We start from the raw sequence: 19,006 nt of genomic DNA, 5'->3' as shown, positions 1-19,006 counted from the left end.
GCACATATCCGCGCTGCGTCGGAGACCGTGAAAGCGGTAGTTTTAATGGGGTCTTCCTGCACACAGATGGCGCAGAAGGTGGAGTGAATGCAGGTGCTGTTTAACATTTTTGAATTGCATTTAGCATTTTTAACATTTTTGAGTGAGTCAAACACTCGACTTATAGTAGTTATGTTCCAGACTATTTGGAATCTGAGTGGTGGTTGCTCTCGCTACATGCCTTGACTCAGATACCGAAAGTTTAATGGTCGCAAACACTGGCGTTTAAGGGGTACATTTCTGCTACGGCGACGAGATGCTGCAGTGGCGGCTGCTGACCGAATACAGGGGCTCCAGTCCCGTGCTTCTCCGTTTTCCTCATTGTCTATTTGGAAAAATGTGTGGCCTTGTTCGTGATGTCCAAGATGTTCTATTGCAGCCGTAAATTTGGCAGCACGTGCTCCTGGTCGCCCCATTCCCCGTTGGATGTTTATCATCCCCTGAATCATCGTGGGCTGTGAGCAGGGATATTTTCGGCTTCGCTCTCTTTTGCGACTTTATCGCAACATTTTTAGTGTCGCCGCCTTCTTTGTGGAGCTCTGACAGGCTCCCTTGCTATTCTTTGTCAAGAACTCCTATAAAGTCCGGACCAGATGAAGTAGGTGATGGAAGCGTGTTGGTCTACGCCGTTGATAGCGCCCGATTTATGGGTCTCAGTTTCCCCGGTGGAAATGGCGTTCACCGCCGATGCAGAATAAGCCGATACACCCCCATTTGAATTTGTCGTGTTTTTGTGTCGGAGTGTTGAATCATCTTGTCACCTCGCAGAATTGGAAAGATTATCTTCCACTGCACCTTGTATCACCTGGTTAGTTGTCACTGAGCATTATTTGTAAGTTATTGACTGTGTCATTGTCTCCGTGTCTCCAGCTGCCAGTGTCTCCGTGTCTCTAGCTGCCAGTGTCTCCGTGTCTCCAGCTGCCAGTGTCTCCGTGTCTCCAGCTGCCAGTGTCTCCGTCATACTGATCTTGTCACAATTTTAATTCTAATCAATTTAGCTGCACGTGTTGCACTTTAAGTCAATGTTAGCACACCCCGTGACGAGGTGTAAACGCATCAGAATCAGCGACGAGTACCTGGAGCATTTCATGTATTTTGCTTGGCTATTTTGCCAAGTGCTTTGCGTTACCAAAGCGGCGGGATACCTGTCGTGCGGAATGCATTTTTGTATCTGTATCATTCATCTGGTGCTTGGGAACATTGACAACATCCTTTATCTGATGAAGACGGCTGTTGTATTTCGTGGTACGCTCAAGAAAGGTTTTGAGCCTGCTTTTTGCAAGATGAGTACAGAGGTCTTATGCCGACAGTTGTGGATCTTCATTATACCAATGCTGGTTAAAAAATGTTGTCGAGTAAACATTGATCATACTGAACTCTTGGTATGTCGAAGTCGATCGCCGTCAGCAGAAGAATTACATACTTATGATTTCGTTTTAGCTCCCGTATATCTTGCTATAGCTCTTGTATATTTGGATTTAAGCTCTTATTTTGCATCGACCTAACAATTCGCCATTGGTTTCTATCGCGTTCGTGATCATTCTGATCACGATGCCGAGCCTCGCGGTTTTAGAGGTCACCTGGTTGGGCCGTCAGCCTCTGTTATCGGTTTCAGCTGCTGCCTGATCGCTCTCCGCTGGTCGGATGAGTTCCGTCCGCTCTGCTTGGCTCGTCTGTTTGCTCCCGTGTCCGGACGGCGTGTCGGACTGAGCATGTGTGTTCCTTGCTCACCGTGTGCGGGACCGCCGCCTCTGCCATCCCGCCCCGCTGTCACCGGCCGGCTGTGACGCACGTGCCGCACCGAACCGGACGTACCTGATGAAGCTGTCTCGTTCCGGCCTCAGTAGCCCCTGACCTCACCAGGCTCCTGGGTCACCCCTACCGCGCGAGGGTCACCGCAGGTCACCCCGACGGCGCCGAGGTCACCCTGGGTTAGAACAAGACTTTGACATTCCCTTGTATAGCAACACTGCCCTGTGTCCTTCAACCATTGACGCTATACTCGAGGCATTATGCGTTCATAAGCATTGGTGCTGTATGGCGAGCGTTTTAAGGTGTGTGTTTTGCGGCTCCGGGAACCCTTTGGTAAACACTTCAGGCCCGTCGGCTGAAGGAGGTCGGCGCAGCACCTGGTGTGCGTCCCACGAGCGTGGGAAGCCGCGCACGTCACGTAAAGTCGCTCAAGTGATTTGCCGCTAGATTGCGCCGTTGCAGACGTCACGGTTGGCGCCGGGCAGCCGTCCGGCGCCGTCTGACAGCTGTCCGGCGCCGTCTGACAGCCGTCCGGCGCCGTCTGACAGCCACCGCGCGCCCCGCCCCGCAGCCCAGATGGCCCTGCAGGCGGCCGCGGCCCTGCTGAGTCGGCGCGGCCTGCTGCGGCTCAACTCGGCCGGCGAGCAGGCTCCCGAGACCGGCGCGGAGCCGGTGCTGGAGCCAGAGCCGGAGCCGGAGCCGGAGCCGGAGCCGGAGCCGACGCCGGAGCCGACGCCGACAGAGGCAGGGGAGCCGCCGGTTCAACCGGCTGCGCCGCTACTGGAGGTCCTGCTGCGCCGCAAGGAGGCGCCACTTATGTTGGCCGCTGCCGGTGGGCAGCCGGACCCGGCCACTGCCGGCTTCGGTGAGTGCAGCGACGGCTGAGCGACGGACGGCGCGGCGAGGCCGGGCGAGGCCGCTGGCTGCCGGCGCCGTCTCGGCTGGGAGAGCGGCGCCCGGCGGTGGGGCCTGCTGACCTCGGTGCCCTCGGAAATGGACTCCCCGTCCCGCTACCGGCGCCGTAAGTTAGACATGACCTCTGCTGCTGCTGGATCCAGTCGTGTGCCCTTCCTGCCGCCGGGATGTCCTCTCATGCCGCCGCCGTGGGTTGGACATGACTGCTGCTGCTGGATCCAGCCGTGTGCCCCTCCTGCCGCCGGATGTCCCCTGATGCCGTCGCCGTGCCGTGCGCAGTGGCCGAGCTGGGTGAGCTGAGCCTGCGCTCGCCGCTGAGCGTCGCCCTCTGGCGGGCGGCCGCTGGAGCCGACTCGCCGCCGGCGCTGCGGGGCCCGGCTGCGGCCGAGCCTCCTGGCGGCCTATCTGCACAGCACAGCTTCCGACCCCTGCCACCATCACTGGCTGACCGGCGAGGCTGAGAAGGAGGAGGAGCAACAGCAGCAGCAGCAGCAGCAGACTGGCGTACAACAGGTCAGCGCTTTAGCAGCAGACCGTTCCGTCAGTAACAGACGGGCGCTGGTGGCCGTTTAGGTGATGGTACTGACGGCAGAGAAGTGCTTTACGTTGACGTCGCTTGCTTCGTTGTTGGAACGCCAGCCGGAACAGGAATGTAATCTGTGGTGATGTTTGAAGAACTTAAGACATGTCGCGTGAAGTGATGCACCTTCGCGCCGTCGCGGTTTCTACCGCACAACCACTAGCTGACCAGTAACAGCTAATAGCTGACCTTTGCCGTGGTTCGATCTGCATTGCCGCGGTGCCAGCTGGTGAGCTCGTGAAGTGCGTTTCGCCTGTCTGTCGATGTGCGGGCGTGGCGTTGTCGGCGGGCTGACCTCCGGCGGCGCGGCCGTGCGCCAGGTGAACCGGCGCCTGTACTCGGCCGAGCTGACGCACGTGGTGACGGCCGACCTCTGGGACCCGGAGGCCGAATCGCTGCTGGACTCGGTGGCCATCGGCCGCGTGGCGCAGCGCTGCCAGCAGATGGCGACGCTGCGCCGGCTGCTCTGGACCAACGGCGCGGACCTGGCCGACGCCCGCTTCTGTCCAAGGTGGGGTGGCACCCATGGCCAGAGCCGGCCCTGCTGCCAGCGGGATGGGAGCTGCTGGGGAAGGGACGGAATTGGTCGGTGTCATTTTCGTTTGGTCCCGAATATTGTAGAAAGTGACTGCGCAGCATTATTGAATAGAGCGCGCAGGTGTCTCGTCGGCCGTCACGCCACTGCAGGTGAGCGCGTCCGAGGCGCACACCATGGCCAGCACCGCAGCAGCACCACGTGTGTGCAGCATTTAAGCATTATCCGTCATGCGTCAGCCGATGCGGCTGGCCGCGTGGACACGTGGCCGCGGCCCGCCCGTCGAGCCGTGCGGTGGTGTTGACGCGGTGACGGGTATGGCTAGCATCCGACGCGTGCTGACACGGCCGCGGCCCGCCCGCCGAGCCGTGCGGTGGTGTTGACGCGGTGACGGGTGTGACTAGCATCCGACGCGTGCTGACACGGCCGCGGCCCGCCCGTCGAGCCGTGCGGTGGTGTTGACGCGGTGACGGGTATGGCTAGCATCCGACGCGTGCTGACACGGCCGCGGCCCGCCCGCCGAGCCGTGCGGTGGTGTTGACGCGGTGACGGGTGTGACTAGCATCCGACGCGTGCTGACACGGCCGCGGCCCTCCCGCCGAGCCGTGGGGTGGTGTTGACGCGGTGATGGGTATGACTAGCATCCGACGCGTGCTGACACGGCCGCGGCCCGCCCACCAAGCCGTGGGGTGGTATTGACTCGGTGACGGGTATGACTAGCATCCGACGCGTGCTGACAAGGCCGCGGCCCTCCCGCCGAGCCATGGGGTGGTGTTGACTCGATGACGGGTGTGACTAGCATCCGACGTGTGCTGATGTGGCCGCGTCCCGCCTCTGTTTGCAGACGCTGCCACCGGGCCCTGGGCCTGAGCTGTTGGCAACAGTTCTCGGAGGCGCTGCTCGCCGTCGGCCGGCCCCATGGCGACGTCACCTCCACGCTCAGTGACGTCATTCCCGTACTGGTGACGGCACAGTGTCTGAGCGGCGAGCAGGCGGCCTGGCTGGCGGAGAGCGCCGCCGTCGTGCGTGACGTCACCGATGATCCAGTGGACATTGGGCGAATGTTCGTTTACATTGGAGGAGCACAGATGTCGGTACTGGGCCAGCTGATGGCTGTCGACCCCGTCGAGGAGCGGAAGCTTCTCCTGGAGTACAGCAAGGACGAGGCAAGTTTGATCCCTCCGTACCCAGTCCTTTGTTTCCTGATTGGTCTTTGGGCATCTGTTTGGAATGGTGTCCCAAGGCATTGTTTGTGCCAGCCGTTGGTCGCCGGTGTCGCCTCTTGCTCCGCATGTAACGTGGTGGTGACGGCGTTGCGGCACTCTCCAGATGGAGGACGTAGAGGCGGACCTGGCGGCGGCCGACCTGGCCATGCAGCTGGTGTCGGGCGTGCGGCTGGCGGCGCTGGCCGACCAGCACGTGCCACCGGCCCTGGCTCAGCAGCGGCAGCGGCTGCTGGCGCTGGACGCCGAGCGGGCCGAGCTGGACGTGGGCGAGGCGTGCCGTCCCACGCCGCCGCTCTACCAGCAGCTCAAACAGGCAAGTGGTGACCCCCCTACTTCCCCGCCGCTCGACAGACTGCTGACGAGGCGCTAGGCTTCCAGCTGGCCCGACGGCGAAGGTCTTCGCATGTGCGTTTGTTTGCTTGTACGTCACTGGGATGACGCAGAACTTAGATGCCGCGTTTCTGGGGTATCATGTGCAGGAATTTTCTCGAAGTTTCCCCCGCGTGATGGAGCTGCAATTCTTGTCTCTATTTCCGGTGCGGATGGCACGCAGCAGCAGCACGTGTTACCTGTGAGCCCGTTCGGCTTCATCGCTGCCCTGGTGCCCCCGCACCAGTCCCGTGGCGGAGGGCTGGCCGTGACGTGGCCGCGCCGTCCGCCGACAGGACGTGCGGAACTTCGCCTCGTCGGCCGGCAGCCTGGCGGCGCTGGCGACGCTGCTTGCGTCCGCCGGTGCTGCCCTCTGCGCCGACGGCCGGGACCAGGCGGCGCTGGCGTCGGTGCTGAGCCAGCTGCGCGCGCGCCTGCGCAGCTTTTCCGGGTTTGTGGCCGGACTGGAGGGACGCTACGGCTGGTACCGGGACCTGACGGCCCCGCTGCTGGCCGCCTACAGACAGGTGAGTGTCGGCGGCACTTCGCTTCCGAAAGCGCCGTGCTTGCTACGTTTGGGCGGTGGTATAGTGCCCTGCAAGGGAAGGCTGTTGCGTGCTCTCAGAATCCACATGCCACGTGATGGGATTCCAGTTCAATGAGGAGCTGTACAACCGGCCAGCCCTGGTCTGTATTTTCTGCTTAGTAACTGCTATGCAGCCGTTCGTAATGAAATGACCTCGTGGGATTGTTAAAGTTTATGGACCCCTCTGTTTGTGCGAATTTCGGTTCGACCAACAGAATTTGGGAGCCAACTCCCGAATTGTGTAATGTGACGCCCATTTCGAGGCATTTCAGCGCGGAGTTGAAACTATTCCGCCATCCCCACGCGTTTCTCCACATTTAAAGTAGTTTCGAGAGCGCAAACCGTAAATGTGCTGCTTCCCTACCCTTAAAGTTAGCACAGGTATCGACGTGTCACATGCATGTGAATAGCGATGACAACAGATGGCGGAATTAACTTGCAAGTGGGTTGTGGTGTTGTACGGAAAACGTTCAAAAGCCTTCTGCAACGTGCGAAATTCGTCAAAAGCAGAAAAAGCCACACTTCGAAGTCTCTAACAGCACTGAATAATTATCTGAAATTCGGAGCAAATTGAACTTCTTTTTTATTCGATTTCTGTCGGCAAAATGTGTCTTTCACGTACCGAAATTTTGTAAGTTTTGCGTTCCGGTCCTAAATCAAGTGGTGTTTGTGGTATTTGCAGTGTATTCGTGCTGCAAGCCTGCCAGCTCAGTAGTGCGCCGTACGTCCGTCAGAATGGATCCCACTTCAAAGCATTTTGGTTCGAGTTTTCTCGGGATGTTGCTGATTTCATGCGACTATTGATGACGTGGCCGTGACGTTTTTAGCGGGACCCGCGAGGCGAGAATCGCCGCCAACACTTTTTGCATATTGGACGGACATTGTGTTGTCTTCACCTCCCGGCTCCTGTCCCGTCTTCAGTGCTCGTGCACTAAATTTGCATTTGCAAATTGCACCCATTGCAGGAATGAGGAGTAAAGAGCACGTGCAAAGATGTTCGTACCACCCGACGATAGCTTGATAGTGTATCATATCGTGCAGTGCATACGTCGACAAGGTAGGGTGAGAACGGTGGTCTGACGGAGCTGATCTCAGCAGCTGTTGGTGGAGGCATTGCGGCGTTTTTGGCGCGGGCTGTGCACGTGTAAATGTACGTAAGTCAACCTTTTGCCCAACCGACAAGCATTTCACGCTGTGACACTGATACTTTTTGTAACACTTTCCACTCTGTAACGCTGGCCAGACTTCCCCAGGATTTACCTATCAACGCTGAGGGCATGACCTAAGCTCACTAGGCTATTCAAGAAAAGCACAGAAGCAATGGTGATGGAAGCAGTGGCTGGAAAAATGGAAATGAATTGGAAGACAGGGTGATATTTATCTCACCGCAATCCTTGCTACAGTTTTTACGTAGGAGTTCTGTAGTCGGCACCGTTTTTCAAAATGCGCACATTGCCGATCGCGGCGTATTCGACGATTTCTGACGCAGCCGTGTGTCGCGCAAAGCTGCGCAGCGACGCGAGTTGTAGACGGCACGTTAGTCGATGTCATGCAGTCGATTGTGTCTGAGCCCAATCAGCCCGGTCACGCGTGGATCGGCGCGCGTGACCGGGCTGTTCTCGCAGCTAGTTCTCCACGTGGGCTGTGACGGGTGGTGACAAGTCCCGCGGAGTCACGTGGGCCGCCGGCGGCAGGTGTCGTCCTGTCACGTGTCTCGGGCGGCGGGGTCGACACGTGAATTGGCGGCGGGGCGGGCCGCCACCTGGGAATACCACAGATCGATTACGAGGAGCGCGTTCGGAAGGTCTGTTACAGCGCGAGCTTTTGACAGTGGCGCGGGCACGTCGTGGCTAGAGATATTCGGTACCGCATGCGGCACACGGCCGCTACATCGAAACGGCGTGCTGTGGATTAGACTCTCTCGAACGTTGGTTGCCCGGTATGTCGTTCATGGCAGTGGAAGCGCGTAGGCTCTGCGGCGAGGTTTTCTCGCATCCACGGCCGTTCTCGCGCCACGTCTTTTTCAACTGATCTGCGGGAAGACTGCTGCGATTGTGCTGAGCTGACAGTCCTGTGCTTCTGTACCGGTATTGCTGATGTAACTGAAATCTCGCATTTAAGTGTGGTTTTATTCTTTGGTACGATTTTGTGTGGTGAGAATATTTGGAATGTTTGCACGTGGTCTATCTGAAAATTGTGTGGGCCCTGGTTGCCACTTTGCGTGTTTGCGTTATGCCTTATATATCGAGCAGCGAAGACGCCGCATGACAGCCTTTTCCGGCGTAAGTCAGGGCAGAGACGGCAACAGCGTTGAGCAGATTGGTGGGACAGTATATTCAAAAAGGTGTCTTTATTCTAAAGATGCGCATTTTGATTTATGGCATAACATGGGCATCATGATGATTTATGGTGATGCTGCTCCATGCTGACCCAAGGCTGTAAAACCACACCGGACGCTCAGGCGACGGCTAATGTGGCGCGCCGGCCGCCGTACTTCGGCAGTACAGACCAATATATATATATATATATATATATATATATATATATATTGCATGACGGGCGTACGCAGCCAGCGGAACCTCTACAGGGCCTGGGGTCTTATCTTAATGTAATGATCTCATACGATGGCACGGCCGGCGGCATTTATTGTTAATAAGCGCGGCAGGTCCTGTTATCGCCAGTGACTGCAAATTGGATACGGGCGTTAATGGCATCGAAGCCCGAGGCGCCACAGCTGATCTGAGCGTTTGCAAAAGTTGGATGACAGCAAACAGTGTTGTGGCAAGTAAACAACATTCTCTGGAAGAGGCTTTCTGTACAACAGATTCCTCCGAAGCACAGCACGAAAGATGAAAAAAGAACTGGGGGTGCAAGTCACGCGGCCACAAAGCGGAGCATTTAGATAGCGTCTGCCGCTGCGGATAACATTAAGCTTCGCTGGTTCCAGATGGATTCTTCTTGTCACGTTTTGTCGTCATTCTTAAATGCAGCTGCAGCTCCCCTTTTTGGGCAATATGAGTTCAGAGTCCTCACATAAAGGGGGGGGGGGCGGTGAAGCGGAACAGCATTGAAGACAACCAATGTTGGGTGGATACCTCGGCATAAATCTTTGAACTCGAATTTAGAACTGAGCAGTGGAGCCCAGTGTGAGCGTGGCGCTGCCGAAAGCGCGAACGGGGACCACGCTTTGGAAGTGTGGTAGCACCTGACATTTCTGGATTGCAGTGAGACTTCGGTATGGATTCCCGTCTATATTGCACTTCGGGGTGGTTGGGCTTACCCACCGAAATTTGAGTGGTATCAGGGAAAGCGTACAAATTGGTGTGCTCTTGTAAGTACCATGGTGGAAATGCATGACGATACGGGCCATAATGCTCGAGACAGGCTGCTGAAATAAATGCGTGCGTTTGATTGCAAAAACAGACAATGTGATGCAATACTAACTTCGCCTAATTCCATACACCGCAAGCCATTTATTCTGCGACTAAAACTGTATATGATGGTCAATGTGTGACGTGATGAAAAGGCGTTCTGCATTGTCCTAGCGGTTTTGTGCTGGTATGCTCAGACAGAATCTGACCATGAAGAGGTATCAAGCCTGAAAAAATAACATGAGGCGTGAGTATATTTAGGTTTCATTAGCGCGGTGGTGGTGTCCAGGCTGGCCAACGGTGTTTCTGTGCTGCTCAGACACCACAGCTTGGCCGCCGGGCCGTGAGCCGGGTTCACTCGCGGGCGGGTCAGCACGCGGTCGGTGGTGGACGGCCCGCTCTCTGGCGGCCGCCGGCCCCTCAGAACGCTCCCTGACCGGCTGACCGGCCCCGCCAGGTGGAGTTCGGCCTGCGTGTGCTGCTGCACAGCGCCGAGCGGCGCCAGCGGCAGCTGCGGCTGCCGGCCGTGCTGCAGCGGCTGCAGCCGGTGCTGCTGGGCGTGGCCAGCTGGCTGAGGCCCGCCCCGCTCCGGCTGCACTGCCCCGAGGTCGGGGCGCTGCTGGCCACCCTGCGCGACCCCGAGAAGCCCGACCTTCTGGCCGAGTGGAAGATCAGGTGGGTGGCGACTCAGGCCGCTCCAGCGCCGCCGCTTGGCCGCCGCTCGGACGGTCCGTGAGCTCCGGTCACAGGCGTTGAGCCGCGCGCTGTTCGGAGCAGGATGTGACTCCCGAGTCTAAGAGCAGGTGAATCCAGACCTTTCGCTTATTGATGTCGGTCTCTCGGGAGCAGATGCGCGTTGGGGGCCCCCTGCCACTCAGTCCCGGCCGCCGTTTGACCGTCCGCGCCCGTGCCGGCCAGGCTGCTGATGCTGATCTGTCAGGAGCTGACGGCGCAGCTCCGTCTGACCGGCGACGTCAGCACGGCTGACGTGGGTCTGCTGATGCGCGAGGCGCGCCAGCTGTGGGCGGCGCAGGAGCAGCGGCGCCGGGAACGCGAGCAGCAGCAGGACAGCATCTACAAGACCAAGTCAGTGGCGAACGGATCCCGGTACCCCACGGCCCGGCGCCCGCGGCCTTTTGACCCGATTGATGCCCAGACCGGCGCGTGCTGATTGTGCGTTGTGGCAAGGCGGGAAGGCTTGTTAATGTAAAAAACCTTGGTTTCAGGATTGACGTTGCTTGTGTCTCCACAGAGACCTGCTGCTTGAGTTGCGATTGTCCCTGACCACTCTGCGTCGGGGAGCGTTGTCATGGGAACCGTCAGCAGCATGTATCACTGCGCTGTGGTTGGTGTGGGAGTATCATGGCCAGTCCGAATTCGTGACCGAGCTGGGCGGTGGCAGGACGCACTGCGCAAATAACGACACGGCCGAGGAGGCGGAGACGGCGCGGGAGCTGGCCCAGATGTTTCCCGACTACAGTGGCGAGTTCTCCGACCTGCTGCCGGCCGGCCTAGCGCCGGCGCCGGCGCCGGCCGCCCCTGGCGGCGCCCTGCGGACAGAACCTGAACTGACGCCCGCCATGCTGGCCAGCCTATGGCGGCTGCACCGGGAGGCGTACGGCGCATGCGCGGCGGCCCGCTGGCTGCCCGAGCCGCCGGTGGCCGAGCCGCCCGACCTCATCCGACCCTTCTGCGAGAGGTGGGCCGCCGGACAGGCAGACGCCCGCCGCTGACGGATGCTGGAGGGCGGCGGCAGGCCTGCCCGCCGCTCTCCAGGTCCTTGTTCGCATGCAGGCTGCGAGAGCTTGGTGCAGGATGTCGATGTGCAGTGAATATATTTGATATTTTAATGAGAGTGAGTCATGCACTTCCACCAGTTTTTGCTCCGGAAGTGTCTCAAAACAGCGTCAGCTGCCTACGTTGAGCGAAATGTCAGTTGCAACGAATTAACGAGCCCCCGAGTCGTGGACATCTCGCCCTGTTGCGCCTTTCCCTACGGCCTCTGTCCGTCCCAGTGCGTCCGATCCTGTGACCCCCGTGTCCGGTCAGGTACCGGCTGCCGTCCGTCCCAGCGGCCTCTGTCCAGCCCAGTGCGTCTGACCGCGTGTCCCCTGCATCCGGTCAGGTACCGGCTGCTGTCCGCCCATGCGGCCTCTGTCCATCCCAGTGCGTCTGACCGTGTGGCCCCTGTATCCGGTCAGGTACCGGCTGCTGTCGGCGCTGGATGAGCCGCTCTCGTCGCTGCTGGATGCCGACGCTGACGGTCAGCTGGTGGCCGCTCACCTGATGGCCGCCGGCGTGCTGGAGGCCGGCGTCGAGCCGGAGTCGGCCGCGCTGGCGCCGCCGCCGCCTGACAAGCCGTACGACGTGTACCGCGACCCGCACGTCACCGAGGTACCGGCCCGGCCGCCGGCATGACTGGTTGGCGACCGCTGCGGAGACGTGCCCGGGCGGGGTTGGGTGAGCGGGTTTGTCGGGAATCCTGGCATCGGTCACGCCATGTCGGCTGGGCGGTCGGTCCTTAACTCGCTACCACGACAGGGGATTAGGATTATCTCGCCCTCCTTCCCCCTAGCCGTGCTTCGTTTACTCTCCGTGTCTTCTGGCGGGTGACTGCATCGCTACCTTGCCTCCCCTCCCTAATTTGTCGGTAGATCGCTTGGTCGTGCTCCCTGGACACCATCGCATGCTCGGTGACCGATGGGTGTTGTCGCTCTTCTGACCATATCGCGCCGTCATCTCAGGGCAACGTCCGACCTTGTTTTGCCACGTGCTGTGCTCGCACACCGCTCGTGTCACGGCCGGCCTCAGTTGGCCGCCCGGCCGCCAGGTGGTGTCGTGTCGCGGCGCGCTGCAGCGGCTGGACGGCCGTGCCGGAAAGCTGCTCGCATCGTGGCCCGAGCACCCGGCACTGGTGCAGCTGCGCCGCACCATCGACCGCGTGCTCCAGCTCAAGGTCACCACGCCGCTGGTCAAGGTCGTCACGGGGCTGGAGCTGGTGCTGGAGCGCGCCCAGGACTGGGAGCAGAACGCACACAAGGGTAACTGACCAACGACGCCACCAGCGACCTGCCAGCGCCGCTTGTAAGAGTGTTTCATTGAAGTGGAGCCAGCGTTCGACATGGTTGAGTCGCTGTGTGCTATTAGTATGCGAACTCCGTCTCTAGACCTGTCGTACCTCTCTCATTGGCCTCAGCTTTTCAGGTGGATACTGTCACTGGTGGAATGGTTCAAGCTCATGGTGAGCCAGGAGCGAAGTCTGCCGGATTGTTGTCAGTGTTGCCCTCTGGCCGCTAGGTGTCTCGCTGTCGACGCAGCTGGAGGAGATCACGGACCTGGTGCTGCGCTGGCGGAAGCTGGAGCTGGACTGCTGGAAGCGCTGTCTCGACTCGACCGCCTACAAGTGGGTGCTGCTGCTCCCGTGGGGCGCCGACCGCACTGGACCCCCAGCGGACCCATCCATGCTGAGTTATCTGCCAGATTACTCGTGCAGCTGTCTCTTAAGTAGAGAATCTATGCAACGATAGGGTTGATTGGTCTTGACCTTTCATCTGTCACATAGTTTCTCTGCTTTCACTTGAGCGAAATGGTCGTGGTTTCGTCCACTTGGGCATCTGCCCCGTCAACTTTTGCATGTCTCGTCTGTCTTGGCCATGTCCGTTACGTATCTTGGCTCCCGCGACCCAGGCCTCCCCGGCCGGGTTCTGGCTTTCGTGTTTCACGGCCCCGGCAGCTTCCTCGCGCTTTAACTCTCCGCCCTGTGCGCCACCAGCTGTCACGTGGTGTCGTGCTCCTTCCCCCCGTCCCCACCAGCCATCACGTGGTGTCGCGCTCCTTCCCCGCGTCCCACCAGCTATCATGTGGTGCCGTCCTCCTGCCCCCGCGTCCCACCAGTGGCCACGTGCCGTCCCTCTTCTTCCACGCGTCCCACCAGCTGTCACGTATGGTAACGGCCTTGCGCCGGCAGCTGCCACGTGTCGGCGTCGCGCTGGCTGCCGCACCTCAGCGGCCTGCTGGAGGAGCAGCTGGCCAGCGCCGCGCCGCCGGAGGCTGTCGCGCGCCTGCTGCAGCAGTTCATCGAGTCCAGCCCGCTGGGCGAGGTTCCCGGCCCGGCTTCAGATGCTGCTGGCCTCGCACCAGCAGCTGATGTGGCGAGGGCGGGATGAAGGACCACTCGCGCAGTAAGCCGATCGGCCGAGCCTGGTGGCGCTACTCCGGTCTCAGTCGGTGTGAATGAGAGGTGGAGTCCGGGAAGGGCTCTCTGGTGGTCTCAGTCGGTGTGAATGAGAGGTGGAGTCCGGGAAGAGCTCTCTGGTGGTCTCAGTCGGTGTGAATGAGGGGTGGAGTCCGGAAAGAGCTCTCTGGTGGTCTCAGTCGGTGTGAATGAGAGGCGGAGTCCGGGAAGAGCTCTCTGGTGGTCTCAGTTGGTGTGAATGAGAGGCGGAGTCCGGGAAGGGCTCCGCTGGTCTTAGTCAGTGTGAATGAGAGGTGGCGTCCGAGAAGGGCTCTCTCTGCTGGTCTCAATGAGTGTGAATAAGAGGTGGAGTCCGGGAAGAGCTCTCTGGTGGTCTCAGTCGGTGTGAATGAGAGGTGCGGCGTCCGGGAAGGGCTCTCTGGTGGTCTCAGTCGGTGTGAATGAGAGGTGGAGTCCGGTGAAGGGCTCTCTGCTGGTCTCAGTCGGTGTGAATGAGAGGTGGAGTCCGGGAAGGGCTCTCTGCTGGTCTCAGTGAGTGCGAATGAGGGGCGGCGTCCGGGGGCTATCCCCCTACTGACCATGCAGTAGGGAGGCAGATGAAATGCGGTTGAGGATGAATGGCCCAGGCGAACTTGGTTGCTGCGGGCTTAAGCGTGGTAAATGTTGATGCTGGCTCTTTGCCACATTGGAGGGTAATTTATAAGTTTTCCGAATTCGGGGTGGGCGGGATCATTTTTTGTGTCATTTTTCAAGTGAGCACACACAACAGGATCTAATCAGCTGTGGTGGCTCGGTCTGGCCGTTTACAGGCGACCTTTGTGTACTGCTGTGGAACCTCTACCAGTACTACAGTCAGTTTTACGCAGTGGTTGAGAGCCATCTCAAGGCTCTCCGTAAACCTGTGGAGCAAAAAGTGAAGGACTTCGTGAAGATCGCCCGCTGGAATGACGTCAACTTCTGGTCGGTGAAGGACACAGTGAAAAAGTCGCACAGAATGGTCCACAAGCACGTGAAGGAGTTCCAGGTGGGTTGGGGTGTCCTGTGCGCGGGTGCTGTGTCGGGCTGCGGTGGGAGATGTTGACAGACAGGTTATGCGGAAGTCACACTGTGGTACGCCGCCAGTTGAGCGAAAAGTGCGTATGAACTGGGAAGGCGCTTAGTGCTGTTCACGGATAGCCAGCTGATAGCAGTTGGTACAGGGCCTGCAGCCGTGCGAAAGTCCATCTCGGCTCGCAGTTTGTGTGCGTTTCCCTGTGAATAATTTTCTTTCCAACTGAAAAAGTGGAACGCTTCACGATTGTGCGTGTCATCCTTGCGCCAGGGGCCACGCTAATCTTCTCTGTATCGTTCCAATTTTAGTATGTGTACAGCCGGAGCTGGTGCGTCACAAAAGGGAGCAATCTGGTTATTGGATCGTCGACCTTTGGTCCCACATTCAGCCTAGTTTCATCATGTGCGGTAGTGATGTGTGTTCTACCACCTACTCAGACACATTTTCTCACTATTAACTTATACTTGAATTAAATGCTTTTCGGCCAGGAAAAGATTCAATGGATAGATTTTCCTTTTGTTAGCGTGGGGAGCATTTTTGTCATCGCTCGCTGGAGCAGTTCCACTCAGCTGCTGCCACCTGGCGTCTGGTGACGACACTACTGCCGCGCCACCTGGCGGCCGGCGCGACAACTTGGCCTGATGGCGGGCGGGACCGGCCGGCAGGCGGTGCTGGCGCAGCCGGTGGCGCCGGCGCTCGTCGACCCTGACGCGTTCGATGACGAGGCGAACCGGCAGCTGGGGCTCTGGGATCGGGAGCAAGTGGCGCCGCTGCTGACGCCCGTCAACCCCAACCTGTACATCGCCCGCGGCAAGGTGGCGGTGAGTGGAGCCCGGGCGTGTGGCTCGGCGAGGGAATGCCGCTTTCCGCGCCGCACCTTGCGTCCGATTGTGATTATTATTGTTATCCGGCCCTCTGTCCTCATGTGCCATTCCGTTCTGAATCCGTCCGCTGTCGTCGGGTCAGACTGCGGCGCTTGACCGAGAGAGGGCTGACGTGCCGCCCCCTGGTGAGCGCCCGGCTCGAGCGCCCACACAAATATTAAGTGAGATACTCTGAGCGGGTTAAGTTTCGGCAGCTCAGTCTCCTCCGACGTTTGCCAATCAGACTCCTACGACGTTTGCGTTCATCTAATCACGCCCCGAAATGGCCACTGTTGGCTGCGAGGGCTCTGATCCAAACTGGCACGTGCCTGGATCCCCCAATTGCCGGGATATCATAACCAGGGAACCATAGCTTTGATTCAGACACACGTCTGAACCCAAATCAAAGCAAGTTCTAAATGGCTGGGATGGTGGGCGTTCTGTCCCTCCCTTTCGCGGGTTCGGTGATAACCCGCCTCTCAGTACCCCGCATGTTGAATGTGCACTGCATTGGAGCAGTGGTGTTTGTGGGACAGGGGGTCGTCTTGCACGCGTGTGGTTGTGGCTCATCGTGGGAAAACACTGCAGCCGTTTGACTTACTTCAAGAGGAACGGAACGCTTGCCGTATGGTGCCGTATGGAACGTTTAACGTATATAGTGCCGTATATATTTGCCATATATATGACCATGGTCACCACAGCAATCCACTCAAATCGCGTGTCTGGCGGGCGTGGCCGCACCTTGACGCGGTCGGCCGTGCCGTGCCGTGTCGCGCCTGGCCTCGCCGCGCCGCGCCGTACCGTGCCGGGCCGCGCCGTGCCGCGCCGCACCGTGCCGCGCCGTGTCGTGCTGACCCGTGCTCGCGCGCCACGCGGCCAGGTGTCCGACTGCCCGTACCCGGAGCACGAGCAGCTGGCTCGGCTGCGCCTGCTGTACATGCGCAGCCGCCGTCTTTGCCGCGGCGTCTACAGCCGCTCTCGGCTGATGGATGACGTCACCACGCTCAGTGACATCACCGGCACCATCTGCGAGACGGCTAGTGAGCTCAGCAAACTCAACGTGAGTCGTGGTGGTAGTTTGTCGGCGTTTGGTCATGTGTGAGTAGTGGAGAGTTTGTGTGTGTGCACATCGTAAGCGTGTTCTCACCGAGGCGGAAACTTAGGTCGGGGAAGGCTTCAAGCGATAGGTATCGAATTCCAGAGGACTTGCCCCGGAAGACTCGGCAGCGAAGATGGGCTCAACGTGTGAGACGCTAGAAAGGTTTTCGGGTTTGTAAGTGTTTCTCGCGTAATTGTGGCCTTCTGTACTAGGCGTGATGGTCGGGTGCTCCAACTACGTGAATTGCTTTGCCTGGCCGATGACTTGGAAAAAGTATTTTCTATCCGATTTCGCCAACATCGGACCGTTGCGTTCACTATGGACTTGGCACTGGGTATAGGGTCGTAACTTCCAGTGCGGTCGGTGGAGTGGCAAGCCCAGACAGTCGCCTGTGGTGTGCGTTGCCTCGGCACACCTCTGACGTGCCGGAACCGCCTGGCGTCCACCACGGGCGTTTGGGGTGCGCGGCGAGCGTCACCAGCCCGCCTCCGGCGCCCCGCAGGTGGACGGCGTCGAGGACAAGGACAAGCGCCGCAAGCTGGTCGGCCACATGAAGCAGCGCAAGCGGAAGGCGGCCGTCGAGCTGTACCGCACGCTGGCCGACATGGGCCTCTCGTATCGGCGCGGTCTCGTCTCCTGGGAGAAGGAGTCCACCTACTGCAGGTGCGACGAGCGCCGCTGACGCTGCCCGGTCACCGGCCGCTGACGACCGGGTGGCTGCGTATGGAACCGGCTGGAATATGCAGGCTGAATCACAAACCATGCGTAACGCTGCTGACCATGGCGTTGAACCATTCGACGAAAATAGATGAACCTTTGGTATGGGTACGGCTGGTGTGTGTTTACGGTGCTTGGAGGTGGGGGTTCCGCCAGACAGCCGACAGTGCGCCGTCACCATCAACAGTCTCCGTGCGTGGTCCGGTGTCGTGGAATTCGTGATTCGGCCGGGGTGTGTTTGGGCTCTCACGGCATTCAGAGACCAATTCGGGGCTGTGGAGTTAGATAGAGAGGTAGGAAGCGGGGTAATGGTGGATTTACTGTGCATTTACCTTACACCGCATGAATACTCGATTGTCCCACTCCCCGTGCTTATCCGTCCGAGGTCTCACCACATAGTATACTCATCACAGTGGCGTTTCATTCCTGTCATCTAACTCTGCCTCTTCCGGGCCAGCCTGCTGCAGGCGCCGCCGGTGGACGTGACGTCTGGCGACGGCCGTGTCAGCGCTGCCTGGCGGGGATGCCTGAAGTACGAGTGCCGCGCCGTGTCACGGATGGCGCTGCTGCGGCGCGCCCTGTTCGAGCCGCACCGCGAGCTCGGACCGCAGAACCTCGAGCGCATGCGCGGATACAGCGCCGACCTGATGGTGAGCGCTGCCTGCGCTTGTTAGCGGAGGTTGGCGTGTGCGGCGTTCAGAAAGGCATGTTTTCCGGATGCGATAAGTTTTGTTTTTCTTGGCATTTACAGTCTTCGCCTATAATTCGTGCTGTGACGCCCGCCAGCAGCAGATGTCGCTGGTAGCTGCCCGCGCGTTGACTTGGTTTCCGTTCCACAAAGCCCACCGCGGCAGTTGGTCGACGCGCACCGCCGCTGTGTTCAGCGAGGACGTAAAGCCTGATCTGTCGTGTCGATATTGCGTCGAGCCCGGCGCGGCCGCGCGTCGGCCGATCCTGACGCCGAGCCCGACCTGGCCCGCTGCAGATGCTGGTGGGATCGACTCGGGTCAGCCTGGCTGCCACGGAGCAGCACGTGAGCCGGCTTTCATCGCTGCTGGAGGAGGTGACCGGCCTCACGTGCCAGCCGCACCCCAGCCGACACGCGACCGAGCAGCGCCGCTACCGCGCCACAGAGGTACGGGCTCGCGCCGGTCAGCGGGGCTCCGGCCGCGGCGTGAGCGGTCCGGCGGCTGTGCTGATGGCGACCACCGCTCAGGCGGAACTGCAGGGACTGGGGCGGGCGCCAGCCGCCCGCTTGCTGCATTGTCTATGTCAGATGTCCTGGTCATGTGAGTGTTTGTTTGAGGCCGCGCTGGTTCTGGCTGCGTGTTCATCAGGCTGGAATTTCGGCATGCTTTGTACGGCTCGTGAGCGGCTGTTGCCGCGTGCGGCGTGTTCTCTGTCACTGGTCGCGCCGCCCATGACTCTGACTCTGACTCCGGCGTCGTCCGCCCCCGGTCCCCGTCCGGAGCCGTGACGCAGCACGGCTGTGTCGGCAGGCGCACCTGTTGGCCGTCAGTGGCCGGTACCTGGCGCTGCTGGCCCGGCTGCGGCTGTACCTGCACGCGGCGCGGACGGCCAGCCGGCGGCGGCCGCCGACACGCTGCGCCTCAGTGGAGCCCCCTGCTCCGAGCTGCGCGAACGGGGCCGCGCCGCCGCCGAGCACGCGCCGCTGCTCATCCAGGTGGACGCGGCGCTGGCGCGGACG

General features: G+C 59.8%; 3 protein-coding genes and 1 non-coding gene across 4 annotated transcripts in view; 3 read left to right on the top strand and 1 right to left on the bottom strand.

Moving 5' to 3' along the window:
* Positions 1–3,181: 3,181 nt before the first annotated feature.
* On the top strand, positions 3,182–9,809 carry LOC119103025 (uncharacterized). The gene is made up of 6 exons (XM_037226476.1): positions 3,182–3,219; positions 3,607–3,797; positions 4,666–4,987; positions 5,151–5,360; positions 5,839–5,943; positions 9,798–9,809. The coding sequence occupies exons 2-6, from the start codon at positions 3,730–3,732 to the stop codon at positions 9,807–9,809; spliced, it is 717 nt and encodes a 238-aa protein (XP_037082371.1). The 5' UTR covers positions 3,182–3,219; positions 3,607–3,729.
* Positions 9,810–10,916: 1,107 nt separating this feature from the next.
* Positions 10,917–13,520, top strand: LOC119103024 (midasin). The gene is made up of 6 exons (XM_037226475.1): positions 10,917–11,072; positions 11,575–11,767; positions 12,204–12,414; positions 12,671–12,776; positions 13,341–13,381; positions 13,447–13,520. The coding sequence occupies exons 1-6, from the start codon at positions 10,954–10,956 to the stop codon at positions 13,518–13,520; spliced, it is 744 nt and encodes a 247-aa protein (XP_037082370.1). The 5' UTR covers positions 10,917–10,953.
* A 15-nt stretch (positions 13,521–13,535) lies between these two features.
* The window catches only part of LOC119103023 (midasin-like), a 9,834-nt gene continuing 4,363 nt past the window's right edge, over positions 13,536–19,006 (top strand). The window contains exons 1-8 of the mRNA XM_037226474.1: positions 13,536–13,554; positions 14,378–14,592; positions 15,285–15,440; positions 16,363–16,542; positions 17,084–17,244; positions 17,756–17,948; positions 18,284–18,433; positions 18,798–18,812. Coding sequence (XP_037082369.1) covers positions 13,536–13,554; positions 14,378–14,592; positions 15,285–15,440; positions 16,363–16,542; positions 17,084–17,244; positions 17,756–17,948; positions 18,284–18,433; positions 18,798–18,812 — 1,089 coding nt within the window. The remainder of the gene's footprint in view (positions 13,555–14,377; positions 14,593–15,284; positions 15,441–16,362; positions 16,543–17,083; positions 17,245–17,755; positions 17,949–18,283; positions 18,434–18,797; positions 18,813–19,006) is intronic.
* Positions 14,844–14,951, bottom strand: LOC119104019 (U6 spliceosomal RNA). The gene has a single exon (XR_005094858.1). It is a non-coding gene; the product is annotated as a U6 spliceosomal RNA (small nuclear RNA).

Source organism: Pollicipes pollicipes, unplaced genomic scaffold (assembly GCF_011947565.3).
Source record: "Pollicipes pollicipes isolate AB1234 unplaced genomic scaffold, Ppol_2.1 Scaffold_5724;HRSCAF=6776_pilon_pilon_pilon, whole genome shotgun sequence".
Taxonomy (NCBI): domain Eukaryota; kingdom Metazoa; phylum Arthropoda; class Thecostraca; order Pollicipedomorpha; family Pollicipedidae; genus Pollicipes; species Pollicipes pollicipes.
The sequence above is the reverse complement of the archived record's forward strand: the minus strand, read 5'-3'. Positions and strand labels throughout refer to the sequence as shown.